The 14,036-nt window shown below is 47.1% G+C and overlaps 1 protein-coding gene across 4 annotated transcripts; it reads right to left on the reverse strand.

Moving 5' to 3' along the window:
• Nucleotides 1-935: 935 nt before the first annotated feature.
• On the reverse strand, nt 936-8,462 carry TBXT (T-box transcription factor T). Of its 4 annotated transcripts, none has more exons than XM_074924923.1 (8): nt 8,218-8,462; nt 7,790-8,054; nt 7,055-7,189; nt 6,248-6,309; nt 6,093-6,154; nt 4,966-5,139; nt 3,230-3,359; nt 936-1,363 (listed from the first exon to the last, which is right to left on the reverse strand). In XM_074924923.1, the coding sequence occupies exons 1-8, from the start codon at nt 8,421-8,423 to the stop codon at nt 1,096-1,098; spliced, it is 1,302 nt and encodes a 433-aa protein (XP_074781024.1). In that variant the 5' UTR covers nt 8,424-8,462; the 3' UTR covers nt 936-1,095. The 4 variants fall into 4 exon arrangements, with proteins under 4 accessions (XP_074781024.1, XP_074781017.1, XP_074781009.1 ...); XM_074924916.1 differs by having other exon boundaries at nt 4,966-5,142; XM_074924908.1 differs by having other exon boundaries at nt 3,230-3,362; nt 4,966-5,142.
• Nucleotides 8,463-14,036: the final 5,574 nt, after the last annotated feature.

A 14,036-nucleotide genomic window follows, 5' to 3' on the forward strand; every position in this document is an offset into this window, starting at 1 on the left:
AAGCTTATATATCTGCACTTTTCCCCAAAATTATTGGCAACTAGAGCTTTCCCTCTTACAATAAGTTAACTACTTACATCCATGCTATTCAATGTGCCATTGGGTGACATATCCCATGTATGATTGTCTTAAGAGTACATCGTAGGTTGAGGGATTATTTACATATCTTAACATGTAGAAAATAAAGTTGTAACTTACCAAATAATAAATATAGATTGACAGAGTACAATATTGAAATAAAATAAATTAGAATGATTCTCCAGATGTTGAATTCCCTCCCTTAAGGCTTGAGCCAGAGACCATAAAAAAAAAACCAATGGCTTGAAAAGGTTTTAGATAGGGCTCCTTATTAGACACTGGCTGTTTGAAATGAGATGTTTAGCTAAGCTGACAGGTATTTGAAATCTATACGATCAAACAGCAAAACTTACCTCTAAAAGGAGTCTTTCTGGGTAAAATGATTTAGACCAAACATTAATACTGCGTTTATTAGGAAGAATATAGTTTTTGCAGATTGTCTCGACATTAATTCAGCAGCAAGGAAATAAGCAAACAGTTAAAAACACAACGTATTTGTGAGGCAAATACGTGTTAGTGCACATGATTTTCCAAAAACTTTACTCCTCAGCTACATTTGTGCATATTTCAGAATGCTTCTAACTAGATGGTTAATAAAAGTTTTCTCATAACTATAGCTAAGTTTGCCATTAAAAAAATTGACTGAAAACCAGTTAGGTGTAACTTACTCAAGAACGATGCCAAACTTCAGGTCCAAGTATATCAGAACACTGAGAAATTTGGAATCTAAGTAAAAATCTTAAAACTTAGGTCTATCAAACTTTAAAGAAAAAAAAAAAAAGAAAAATTAGAAGCAGTGAATCTGCTCTCAGAATTGCACGCTCACCAGGTTTGTAAACTCTACATGAAGTTAACAATGCACTGTTCGCTATAAGAGGTATGATGTAGATGCTCTATGCAAAGCAGTGCAGATGCTTTGTAATTTACTTCACATTTCCTTTTTCTCTTCCTTGAGGATTAAGCATTTAGAGTAATTCAGTAGCTAAAAAGTCTGTCTTCTAGTAAAAGGGTGTGGGTTTACATGGAAGGGGGGGTGACAGGTGTCCACGTGGATGCTAGCCTGGCATGTGCAGAGGCATCATACTGGCTGTCGGGCAGGTCCGTGGGTGCCCCGCCGTCGTACAGGGGGGAGGCGGAGGAGGTGGCCGTGGCCGGGTGCGGAAGGGCAGTGTAGTGCGCTGGAGAGCCGCGTAAGAACTGGGAGCTCAGGCCATTGGACATCCCGCTTGACTGAGACACCGGTGTGATGGTGCTGTTGCTCACAGACCATAAGTTAGGATACTGACTGAAAGAGGGAAAGTGATAAATAAAACAAGTTATTAGTGACTCTAGTGCCTGCTGACAGTTGCTCGGGTCATAATACAGCTGCCAGGCTGGGTCCACTTGCTGAAGACGGTGGATTCCTTTAGGAAGTTCCCAGCCACTGCGAGGTAGGAAGGACCCTCAGGCAGGATTTGTGTTCATGGCACCCCACCAATAAATCTAACGTCCCTGTTCTCCAACAGCAGGTTCCAGCACTAGGTATACTAGCAAGTTTAAAGCCAAGCTGAGGAATGAACAGGCTGGCTGAGGAATGCAGAGGTTTGAGACCTGATTCCTGAGCCATGCCATACCCTTGCCTCAGGGGAAAGGGACCTGGTAGAGGTGGCCGGACACAGCAGCTGTTGGACCCAGGCAGGCTGGAATCCATTGGCACAAGTCTGTCAGAGCTCTAACCCCCCTTGAGTGCCTCTGTAGTCAGAGAGGGAGGGATGCCTCTACACAGCAGTTCAGCCCTCCTTATTCATCATCTCATGTTAGAAGGGGAAGAGCCAGATTGATGGCTGCACATGGCACGGATACTACAGAAAGGGCTGCTTGAAAAGAAAAAAACCCTCGTCAGGACAGTACAGCCTCTGCACTCTCCCCTCTGAGTGTGTATACACAAACACACATATGTATAAGCATACATATGAACTGACAGAAACAAGGTGATTCAAGAGGAACACTATGAGAAAAAGTTCAGTCCTGCTATATACCACTACAGAACACTTTCAACCTATTGATCCCAAGCAGTTTAACAGGAAAAGTAAATGTATTCTTACTTTACAGACAGGGGGGTTAGACAAAAGGGGTGGCAGAAGTGCCTTTGTTGAAGTCCCACAGTTCCAGTTCTACTGGTTTTATCTACTGGACAACTCAGTGTAGCAACTTAAAGTCAGTGGACTTTGCAACTTTCAAAATAAGTATCCTGGGGGTCAGACATAGAAAGAAGTGCTAGGAGGACCCATTTACTTATTAACATATGTTCAGGACTAAAACTTATGTTCAGCAATACAGTTATCTTATACCGGGTAGTAGTACATACTTTGATTAACAGCTAAGTGTCCATGTGCATGGTTCAGATAAAAATGCTTTCCACAGAGTGGTAGGTCTGCATTTCTGAGAAAGATGCCCAAACCTCAATCCTCCATGGTTAATAGCAAAGATTTTACCACCTTATCTACATCTCTGAATTTTCAGGTTTAGCGCCAAGGGACTGACTGTAAGTTAAATCTCTGCTAAATGATCCAAAAGTTTAAGATAAAATAAAAAGAGGAGAAAAAATACATTTATACGATCACAAAATGGCAAAGGCTTTCACCACAAGTATAATCCCATGCTATGCTGGCTTGTATGGCAACGCTTAAGCAGAGAATTTCTGCCCCAAACACTTGCTCCTTCTCCACCTCAGAGTTCACTGCCCCTTTGTTTGCAGCAGAATGAGGGTTTGTGAAGATGGCTGGGAAAGCAGTGACTGGCTAAGAAGCAGCAGATCAAAAATAAACTTTTTAAACACAATTTTGCTTAAAAGAGATTAAGCTTAAAAGAACATCCTTAAATTCAATGGGTAGGTGTTTAAGTGATTTGCAATCCTTAATCTACCAATATTGCTGTCACAAGTATCTACAATTCCAAAACCAAAATTTTTTAAAAAAGATTATCTGTTTCTTCAATCTGTTTTCCTTGTGAACAGTCCTTCTTAGTGCCCTTCCCCTCCAAGAGCTAATGATTCACACGTGGCCATAAGGATTTCTAATTTGCTGGTGACTCTTCACCTCCTTTTTCAGCTTTCTTCTCCTAGAAAGTATCAATACACTGAGTTGAGGGCTGCTGAGGGATGGACTCCTACCTGGAGCTGGTAGCTGTGCCGGTGCTGTGACTCATGGGCAGCATTGCCGTGTGTGTGGGAACTCCTAGGGAAGACCAGTTATCATGGGATTGCAGCATGGAAAGGCAGGCAGAGGAGTTATCGGCATAGGCTGCTGAGGAAACAAGCAAGCACTTACACTAGAATCACGCCAAATAATGATCTTGTATTCAAATGCAATGTATGGCTCTAAACCACACTCCCCCCATTACTGCCTTGCAAAAAACCCAAACAAAATTACACTCGTGCAGGAAAATGAAGTCATCTACCAGTTGTGCCAAACTTTCACTGGCATTGTCCCTGCTGATGTGTTGTTTTGCTCAACTTGCAACTGCAAAGTCTTGCTTCTGTGAAGGCTCTATGGCCAAAAAGCTGTCTTCAAACCATCTGCTAACTCAGCACATGCTTCCTTATTTGGTCGGTGGGAGGAGATGGGCTCCTTACTTACACTATACCAATCCCTCTTCCAGGGCACCTTCTTTATCTCCATCATCTACACTGGCAGTAACAGTCTGGCAGCCCTGGATAACAAGCATATTACTGGATCACACCCCCCAGTTTTGAGCTGATCATTGCCACCATGAGCTCTGAAGTCTGCCTTAGGCACCACCAGGAGTGATTGGACTGTGGCTTAAACTAGCCAGCTTGTGACCAACACTGGCTGCCCAACATGGCAGAGACACTAGGAAGCTACAATGGGAATCCTATACAGCCATCCATAGCGAGAAAGAAGTTGCTGTGGCAGCTGGTGAAGGGAAGGAGAAGAGGTTCCTTGCTAAGGAGCAGGGAACAAGAATGAACACCAGAGGTGTTTTGTTCTTTTATTCTGTTTCAAGTCACAAAACTTGCATAAAACTTACAAGATGCAAGAAAAGTCCACAGAAATCTTGTTTTCCACTTTAAAATGAACTGCAAAGTTACATACAAGATGGGTCAGGCTGCATCTAGAAGCCCACATATTACTTCACAATTCAATTTATTTTTTTTTTTTTTAATGGGAACCTTCAATATACATATACGCTGAAGGGAAAAAATTGTTAATAGACTTTTGGCAGAAGAAAGGGGGGGAGGGATTTTTTTAAATATTAAAGATCACTGTTAAAAACGCCCTTCTCTCCTCTCCCTTAAGTACTTATGGCTTAAGGCACCAAGCCTTAAGTTATTCGGCTATTTCTGAGCACAACTTTTAAATAGCTTTGAAGTTTATTCAGCTCCACACTGTTTCTGTGTATCCAGTTGTGACACATTGAGAACCACCTTAATGCACTCGTGTTAACTACAGCACCAGGCAAGCCAAACTGACAGAATTAGGCCCTCAAATATTATGTGTTAACAAGTGAAACTAATAGAACCAGAAATATACTTCATTTCGTTGTATTAACTATAACTAATTATTAAAACCTTCAATTTCAAACTTAAAAAATGTCAAAGTAAATTTAAGCTCACGGGTTAAAAGAATTCAAGAGCACAAGACAAAGCCAGCACAATATAATCTAATCAATTAGCAGGAGGCAGTTCTACACACCCTCAGTTTTTCCATTTTAAAGAGACTGGGGACACGTACTCATCGTCCCTATTTCTTTGCCATGCTGGCCCCAAGCCCTGTGTGCTAGACAGTGACCTCAGTCTCTGTGGCATCACTCAAGAAGCCCACCACAAAGCTCGCAGCATTCGGCTCATTTCCCATCTTTTTACAGAGCTGCAACAGTCAGACTTACTTGGTGAGTTGTTCCTATGGGCGTAGGGGTTGGGGTAGGGGGCAGGACGGTGGTTCCTCAGCGATGAGTACCTTTCACAGCTGTGAGCAGGGGAGAGCGACAGGGGGGCTCCGAACTGAGGGTGAGGATTGGCAGGTGGGCACAGGGTCCCAGTCCCGGGAATGAGCCAACTACCTACTGTGGGGAAGCAAGGGGTTTGTCAGATGGGTACGTAATGCAGCCAGGCAGGCAAAGAATCACAGCAATGAGATAAATAATTGATCAGCAAGGAAATGCACACTCGGGAAAGGAAATGGAGTTTCAACATGGCTGAAAAACCTGGATCTTTACAACTTTCTTAAATGATCTTATGAAGGAAAATTAGGCAAAAGCTTAGAAAAAGCCCCAGGTCAAGCTAACATGTTTAAAATTACCATTTAATTGCAATCACAGTAAGGAAACATGGAAATGGTTAAACCCTCCCTTATGTAGCTAGTGTGTGCTCGGTAATTTTTAGTGCAATCTTCAGTTTTAAATTGCTCTTTGAGGGTCTCAATCTATAGATAATGTCTGAGGTTTCTCAGACTGCTCAGACAAACTCTTAAAAATTAAGTATTTTCACCGAAACAAAACAATTTGTACTGCAACTCAACTTCTTCCCCTTTATAGCCTGCAGACATATTTTGGCAATAATCTGTTAAAACAGAAATAATTAACACACTAATGCTTTTCATTCATCTGAAAAAACTTTTTAAGCAGATGCCCCTAATTTTCTTAAGGTACTTAAAACGTAAGTACCATTTCAATTATTTTTTGCTGTATTTTTAAACAAACTTTTGTCTCCATATCCATATGAATATTGCTGTTCTTGTATAATAAGGCGACTGTCTTTTTGGACATGAAGGTAACTGCAAGATTCTATGAAAAGATTTTGAATGTAATACAGAAGTTTTTTAACCACACACACAGAGATCATAACGTTTATACAATCATAAACCTGCATGAACCACAATCATAAGGACTGGTGATATTACTCTCCCTATGAATTAACAAGCCAGCCAGCAAATACTGCTCTCAAAGTTTTGCTTAACAGGTGAGATGGAAGAAATCAAAGTTATGTTCACGATGCACAATGAAAGGAAACGTACACTGCGAATACCCAGACTGCTGGTTGTCTCCCACTTCCTCCATCATGTCTTTGTGATCACTTCTATAAAAGAATCCGTGTTGTGTTAGTTGAGAATATGCTTTTACAAGTCTATGTAAAAAATCCACACTTTAGAATTGAGTTAAGAGGTCTCACCTTTCTTTTGCATCAAGAAATGCCTTTGCAAATGGATTGTATTTAATTTTTAAAGCTGTGATCTAAAAACAACAACAAATATCTTTATTTGCAAGTATCACCATTCATTATCATACAGATATTAGGATTTGAACTAGGACTACCCACTGAAGTTAGTGAAATCACAGATTTTTGAAGAACGAAGATTAGGCCCATAATACCAACCTATGGACACCAATTAACAGCCCCTAAGGTCTGAAGTATTAGCAGAGGGCTAGGAAGTAGTCCCTCTACCAAATTCTAAGAGACCTAATTGTCTGGGTTTATTGATCAGCTAAGGAAACAGCTAGGAAAGGTAGTACACTAGAGAGTTCTAAAAAGCTTCACATTTTTTATGCCCATTCTGCTCTGGCTTGAAAAAAATATCTCGGTAAGGTTATTTACAGATTCATGAAGCACAGGTGTGTGTTTTGGCTAACAGAGAGAGGCCAGTTCTGAAAATGGCACATCCAGTTATTTCACTGTGTAGCTGAAAACGACGACTATATTTCTTACCGTACTTGTTTGCCACGGAGAATCTTTTAAGAATTACTCTCCTGCAATGAACTTACAGTAGATATTGAGGCAAACAGTGATCAGAACTTGGTGTTGTTCTACATTCATGGGGCTTATATATATATATATATATATATATTAATTTCGATTTTTATATTTAGCTTCAAACAAAGCACAGAACGTGAAACAAGATCCATTGTTTTGCTCTGTAACCTGCACTTTGCCACTTGAAACCTCCTGGTACTTGCATCCTTCCTTCCCTGCTGTGCATACCTCCTCGTTTTGGTAGGCCGTCACGGCTATAAACTGGGTCTCTGGGAAGGAGTGGCTAGTGATCATCCGCTGTGGGCCACCCACTCGCACTATGTGAATCCTTGGCTCATACTTGTGCAGAGAGTTCAACATGATCTGTGGGCAAACGGATATTGCGGGTAAGCAGTGACAGAGTGGCGGCAGGCGCTGGCAGGCACAGAAAGCACTCGGGTTTTTAAGTAGCTGATAAGCCATCTTTCCAGCAGAGGAGAAAGAGGCAACAGGTACGAACAAACCCTAAACGCGAAGCTGCAGGAAAAAGGAAGGAGCACTGCAGCCAGCACCCCGACTTTTTGCCTAGTTATCCTCGTCCCTGTCACTGGACGGGGCAGCTTGCGCAGCCACAGACGCGTTGCCCACAACTAGCCAGACGGATGCGTCTACCACACCTTTGGCGTTAAGATATTCAGACCAGAAAGACAGTTTTAACAAAGAAATTCGACACACGGAGGCACCCATCCTCGGCGGAAAGACCGGCTCGGCTGAAGGAATGCAGTCGGGGGTGGGGGGAGCGGAAAGGGGGGTGTAAATGCGCGACCCACCCCAGCACGGTTGGTGTCAGCAGGACAAGAAGGAGCACTAAGCAGGGAGTGAGCGGCGGCTCGGCAGGACCCCGCCGCCCCCGGCGACGGTCGGGTCGGGTCGGTCCAGCCCCGCTGCGGGCGGCGCGGTCCCGGCGCCTGTCCCCGCGCTTACCTGCCCGCCGCCGTTGAGCTTGTTGGTGAGCTTGACTTTGCTGAAGGAGACGGGCGCCTTCATCCAGTGAGCGCCGAAGTTGGGGGAGTCGGGGTGGATGTAGACGCAGCTGGGAGCCTGCGGCTCCGGCTTCCCGCCCGGCACCCACTCCCCGTTCACGTACTTCCAGCGGTGCCCGTCGGCCGCCACGAAGTCCAGCAGGAAGGAGTACATAGCGTTGGGGTCCAGCCCCGACACGCTCACCTTCAGCACCGGGAACATCCTCCTGCGGGGCGACACGGCGGCGCGAGGCACGGCGGGGGGCAGCCCCCCCCCGCCCTCCCCGTCCCCGCCCCGGGTTCGGCCGCCCCCCGCTGCCGCCGGGACCCCACGGGAGGCGCGTGTGGGCCGGGGGCGGCGGGCGGGCGCGGGCCCCGCGGCTCCCCTACCTGCCGTTTTTAGTGACGATCATCTCGTTGGTGAGCTCCTTGAAGCGCAGCCACAGGTCGTTGTCCTCCAGCGCGACCCGCAGCTCCCGCTCCGTGGGGTCTCCCTTCTCGCTGCCCGCCTGCAGCTCGCTCTCCACGGCGCTCAGCAGGTGATCCACGCGGAACTGCGGGGGCTTGCCCGCGCCCTCCGCTCCGGGGGAGCTCATCGTGGGCCCCGGCGGGGCCCTGGCACAGCCCCGGGCGGCGGGGGGGGGCCGGGGCTGACTCCGCTTGACCTCCGCGGCCCCAGCGAGCGGGAGCGGGGAAGGGGCCGCTGTTATACCCCGCCATAAACACCCCCCCGGTGACATCACAGTGCCGGCGGGGGGGCCCCGCTGATTGGCGGAGCGCCGCTTTGATCTGCCCGGCCGCCCCTCCCCATTGGCTGCCCGCGGCCATATCACAACGGTGCCCGGGGAAGCCTGTGATGTTAATTGCGGCCCGCGGGATTAAACGCGGCTATTTTATGTAAATCTGCCCCCAAATGTTTGCACCTCTATCAAAGCCGCCGGGGCCGAGGCTCCGGCTGCCGCGGAGGAAATGGCCCATCTCGGCCAGAGCCTCGTAACCCGCGTGGGGCTCCCTCCCGCCTCCCCGCCGCAGACGCTCGCGGGGCCACCGCCGCCCGCCGCGGCCAGCCCCCGGGGCTGCCTTTAGGCAGCCGGTAACCGGGCGGGAGAGACACCCCCGCCGCGGACTGAGGTGTAGGGAGAGGAACGGCAGGTCCGTCTCCGCCGGCGGCCCCCGGCGCCCGCCCCGCCGCTCCCCGCGCTCCCTTGTTGCGGGTCGTGGCGCTTCTGCTGAAGTGAAGGTTGCAGCCGGCAGCGAGAAGCCTCGCTGGAAAATATAACCGAAAAGCTGAAACCGCCCTGCCGAGCCGCTGCCCAGGAGCCCGGCACAGGATAGGCACAGCCCCGCCACTCTCTCCCCGGTTTGAGGCGAGCACCAGAGCCCACCCGTGAGAAAGGGCGCCGAGTTCGGCCCCCCCCACCAGCACAGGCGGCCGAGATGCTCGACCACGGTGGTTCCGAGCCGTCCCACCCAAATGAAATAATTTCGTAAAAGATCTAAAATCAGACCCGCGGTTACGAGCCATCCCACCTAAATAAAAACCCGGTTCTGACAACCAGCTGGAGAGCGAAAGGCTTCGTTCCCTATAACAAGGAGAAACCCCCGCGAGTTTCTGCGGGCAAGAGTGGAGCCTGAGCCCCGCGGGTGAAACTTTGCAACGGGCTGGATTTCTTTTAAAGTTGTTTGGCGCAAAAGCAAGAGATGGGGCGAGGGAGAGGAGGGCTGTTCTGAAACACTCCCGCCCGCCGGTGTTTTAGGAGTTTGCATTCTCCGGGGCTGCGGCGGTCTGTGGTGTGAGGGAAACAGTTTATTACCTTTCCGTGAGAATCCCTGGATAGAGGGCGAAGGGGAGAGAGGTGACAATGAGCAGGAAATAGTTCAATGGGGTCTCTTTAAACAATAACATGTTCTTTAAACGGGAGCAAAGGGGAGGGAAAATGAAGCGGCGCGGTGTAAAAATAAAGGCTTCTTTTAAAATAAGCATCCCCTCTCTCCACAGACGCTGCGCACCATCGCGGCCGGGATTTTTAAGATTTTAGGAGAAAATGCCCGGGGTAGTCAGCGGTAGTCCGGGAGCAGGAGGAGCTGGAAGTCGGGGCTACCAGGGGAAGGCAGGCGGGAGGGTCCCTTTTGCAGGCGGCAGACGGCGGTTTCAGTCCGGGCACCGGCTATTTCTGCGAGCAGGCACCTGGCTCTGCCTGCACTCCCCTGCCTCCATCCCTGCCTGCACCCTCTGCCTGCACCCCTGCCTGCATCCCCTGCCTGCACCCCTGCCTTTCCACGCTCCGCACACAGCGGAGCAGCAGCCCGGGGCTGTCCGCCTCCCTACAACTTCAAATAAACCCAATCCTTCCACTATTATTTTCGGTTTCTTTTTGTTTTAGAAGCTCCGACTCACGGCTGTATTTTCATTACACAGCACCATCGGGCTCATGTATCATTAACTTGCTCAGCTCCGCAGAGCTATTTTTCAACCTGACATGTTAAATTCCGCACGCCAGCTCTCTTCAACCACTGCCCAGAAACTCGCGAAAAATTGTTATCCCTTCAGATTAATTCCTGCGTTAAAGTTTCTTAAAGCTCTTTCTGCCCGAGCGTCTCCCGCCCGCTTTTTGCCCTCTTCGGCAGGAGAAAGCAGCATTTGCAAAGAAATTACGGGCGAAGCTCACTGAGTTGATACGTGGCGGCTGCTATAGATAGTTTGAGATGGTCTGTTCGCTCTCAGGTATTTATTTCAGTTAAGGTGCTCCACTCAAACCAACCAAACACGTCCCAGCAAAAGCCTTCAAACCCCGACAGACCACGGCACTCTGTCCCTCGGTTGGGTTGGCAGCACCATCCCACTTTGGGTTTGGATTTTGAAGGCGACATTTCAAACATCTTAATCCTGAAAAAGCCGGGTACCAGGACAAGTTAACCCCACAGAAGGACAGTCACTCACTCCGTGCAGGTGAACGGGAGAGAAGGGACTTTTTTCCCCCTTGCAGAAGTCACGTCCCTTTTAGGGTACGGTCCGGGGAGGGGGGCAGGAGGGGCTGGGGGGGGGCGCGTAGGACAAACTCCAGCCTCAGCTCTTCCTCAACTCGACCTCACCTGACAATGAACATGTTTAAGAGCCGAAAGCAGCAGAACCAGCCGGAATTGAAAGCGACGGGGCCATTTCGGTGAAAAATGAACGGTTCCGAAAATGAAGAAATAAAATAAATAGAGCCTGTCTGAGCGGGTATTTAGGCAGTCCGAGCTTTAAAAACACGATTCTAATTCTTCCGGATGGATGTTTCAAGGAAGGGCTAGATCTTAACACATATATATACTCACACAAGGAACGGAAAGCAAACTCAACTCCTTCGGCAGCAGACACTTATCTATATGTTTATTACTTTTGGCACTGATCGCTCTCCTTAGGCAAAGGGAGAAGAGTTGATGTTGCATTTAATTTGATATATTTCACGTTTTACTTAATACTTAGCAAATGGCCGCGCCGCTCATCCCAGACAAATAATGAATGCATGTATGTACTCAAATTTAGCTGGTCTTTCAAAAATAAAGTCTATCCAATCCAACTTTACATTTTTAAGTGATCATAAAAAAAAAAAAAAAAAGTTTCCAGAAGTTATACTTTATCTTTGGAACGGGGGGAAGAAATCAAGCCAAACCGTAAAGTTTTTCCTCGGCTTGGATTCCCGCCGTCTTTATTTTATTTCCTTCTCCCTCTTTCTGATCTTAATTGCACTTTGGTTCTCAGGAGAGCGGACTCCCCACTTCCACAGCCTTTTCAGCGAGGGCTGCAGTGCATGACAGTTTACAGCCAAAAAGCTTCCTCCGGCCGAACAGCTATAAAGATTCCCGATTTATAGCAATACTTTCCTTCTCGCATGGGGCGAGCAGTAGCCTCCAGCTGTTACCTCGGATTCATAAGACCTATCCCTCGTTCCCCACCTTCTTCCCCGGGACAGCGCAAATCCCCCGGCACCTTCCCAAGGGGAACCGGCCCGTGGCCTCTCCCGCCGCTCCCGGGCACCGGCTGAGCCGTGGGCAGCTTCAGTCGCCCGGGGACGCGGAGCGAAAATGAGAGCGTGGTGGGGTACTGGAGGGGTCTGTTGAATTATCTTTCAGCTTGCAGTTCGGGACAGACACACAGACAGACAGACACCCACCCAGAGGCAAGGAGCACCGCCCTCGGTGCTGGCCCCGCGTCCCTGCAGCCCCCGCCGCCGCCCCGGGGAGCAGCGCCCAGCCGGGCCGGCACCCACCGTCCTCGGGGTGGGAGTGGGGGGGAACCCACCTCTCAAAGGTCAAAACGTCCCACCCATGAAGAATAAACACCTACTTTCCCACGATCTACCCTTTTTTAAAAAAAAAAAATTTTCCCCCCCTTAAGAAAAATGAATACGTTTGGTATAATCTAAATGTAATAGAGATGTTTATCTCCATCTCTACTTGTGAGCTGCTTTTTCCTGGACACTGGGGAGGAATGTCCTACTGATATTACTGCTGAGGCATTGATCGAGTATGTAAATGCCATTTTAATAAGATTTCGTTTTAATCCGGCATAAGATTTTCCTTATATACAAGATTTAAATAAGCAAAAGCCTAAAGATCGTTCTGGGAGAGCTCTTTTTAAGAACTCATCATTTTGTAACCCCAACGTACTAACCTATACCTACATAGGAAATGTCAACGTGTGAAAACATCCAGTGTTTTGGTTCATTTTAAGTTAATACCCTGTGAGCGTTAAGCCTCTGGAATAAGTATGTTTCAGGTGCACTACTTTCAGCATTTAAGAAGTAGGACTGATTTTCTCCAAAGGTTTTAATGCATACACAGTTTTGAAAAACATTTTCTTTTTCAAGTAGTCTGAACGGAGCACAACATGTTGATTTTGATTTGTTTTGCTTTCCCCCTTTAACTTTTGGGAGGGCAATGCAAAGGCAGAGTGCCATCCCGCATTTTTTGAAGGTGGCAAAACTCCCGTTGACTGACTTAGTCAGATCTTTGCCTGAGTACTGCTAAGTACCCTCTCCATCTCAAATGCTCAGATCCTGAGGTTTCCCTCATGAAAGTCAATGATCAGACTTTCAGTGACTTCAGCTCCTGCTGCACTAGACAGCACCAACTGGGGAAAAACAACAAAACAAACTGAAGCTCCCATGAAAGTCCTTAAGGGAGAGTCTGACTCAAAGACGGATGCAATCAGCAGACTTGAGAGCAGAGTATTTTTGATCCAAACTCAGAATTTTGAGCTAGAATATCCTTTTCAATACCTTAATGATATTGCTCAGAAGACTAGAGCTATATAAACCAAGTTATCCCGAGTCAGCTAGTGGGAACACGTAGATGACACAAATAAGAGCCATCCACCACTCTTAACAGGCCGTTCCTTTAAAACCTGCAAAGAGGGACAGGCACAATGGAGCACTGGGGCTGCAAAGAGAGGTAGTAGCATATAGATACTGCTTTATCCTGGACCACAAGATAATCTTGCAAAACTAACCCAACAAAACCCAAAACAGCAACAAAACAAAACAACCCCCCACACAAGCCGAAGACAGTTCTGCTTCAAACAGGGACCATGGGAGTCTGATGACAGAAAGTTCTTGCCTCATCATAAACATCCTAGCAGGAGACCCTACCATAAACAACACCTTTTCTCCTACTTCAGCTCAGAGAGTTCCCAAAGGGCACTAATGTAAACGTGACCTTTCCTGCTGAGAGATGTCAGGGTAAGTTAAAAAATTAATGCTCAAGTCTCAATACAGAAGTCTTACAATTTTCTGACATGATTGTTAATAACCAAAACAACATACTTTTACCAGGAATATTCACGTTTGCCTTGAGCATTATCTCTCTATAAAAGTTTGCGGTGCTAAGAATCAAACAGGCCATATTCCTCTTGCAGTTCTTCTAATATCAGTAAAAGATTTAAGGCCGCTGGGAATCCACAGTTTCTTGTTTCTCTTGCCTTTGAACATTTCGTGGAGATTATTGCAAGGTTTAAGACAAACTGTGGGCTTCCTAGCTACATAAGATTAACACCTCTAGAAAAAAAGATATGTGTCCTAATTTGTAATTACAGAATGTTTTTTTAAAAAATCAACTCCTTTTCTGTCGTTTTTTTCTCTTCCTTTACTGTTTTAACACATTCTTTCCTCCTCCTCACTGCTCCAGAGGAAAGGTAAATACACAGTGTTCATGAGTACTATTTTATA

Source organism: Athene noctua, chromosome 1 (assembly GCF_965140245.1).
Source record: "Athene noctua chromosome 1, bAthNoc1.hap1.1, whole genome shotgun sequence".
Taxonomy (NCBI): Eukaryota; Metazoa; Chordata; class Aves; order Strigiformes; family Strigidae; genus Athene; species Athene noctua.

Bases quoted from the DNA above. Each gene is read 5' to 3' on its own strand.
- TBXT (XM_074924908.1), bottom strand. From the start codon at position 8,423: ATGAGCTCCCCCGGAGCGGAGGGCGCGGGCAAGCCCCCGCAGTTCCGC. The intron at 8,055-8,217 runs GTAGGGGAGCCG...GTCGCCCCGCAG, and splicing joins ATCGTCACTAAAAACGGCAG to GAGGATGTTCCCGGTGCTGA. The intron at 6,310-7,054 runs GTATGCACAGCA...TGTTGTTTTTAG, and splicing joins CGGCCTACCAAAACGAGGAG to ATCACAGCTTTAAAAATTAA.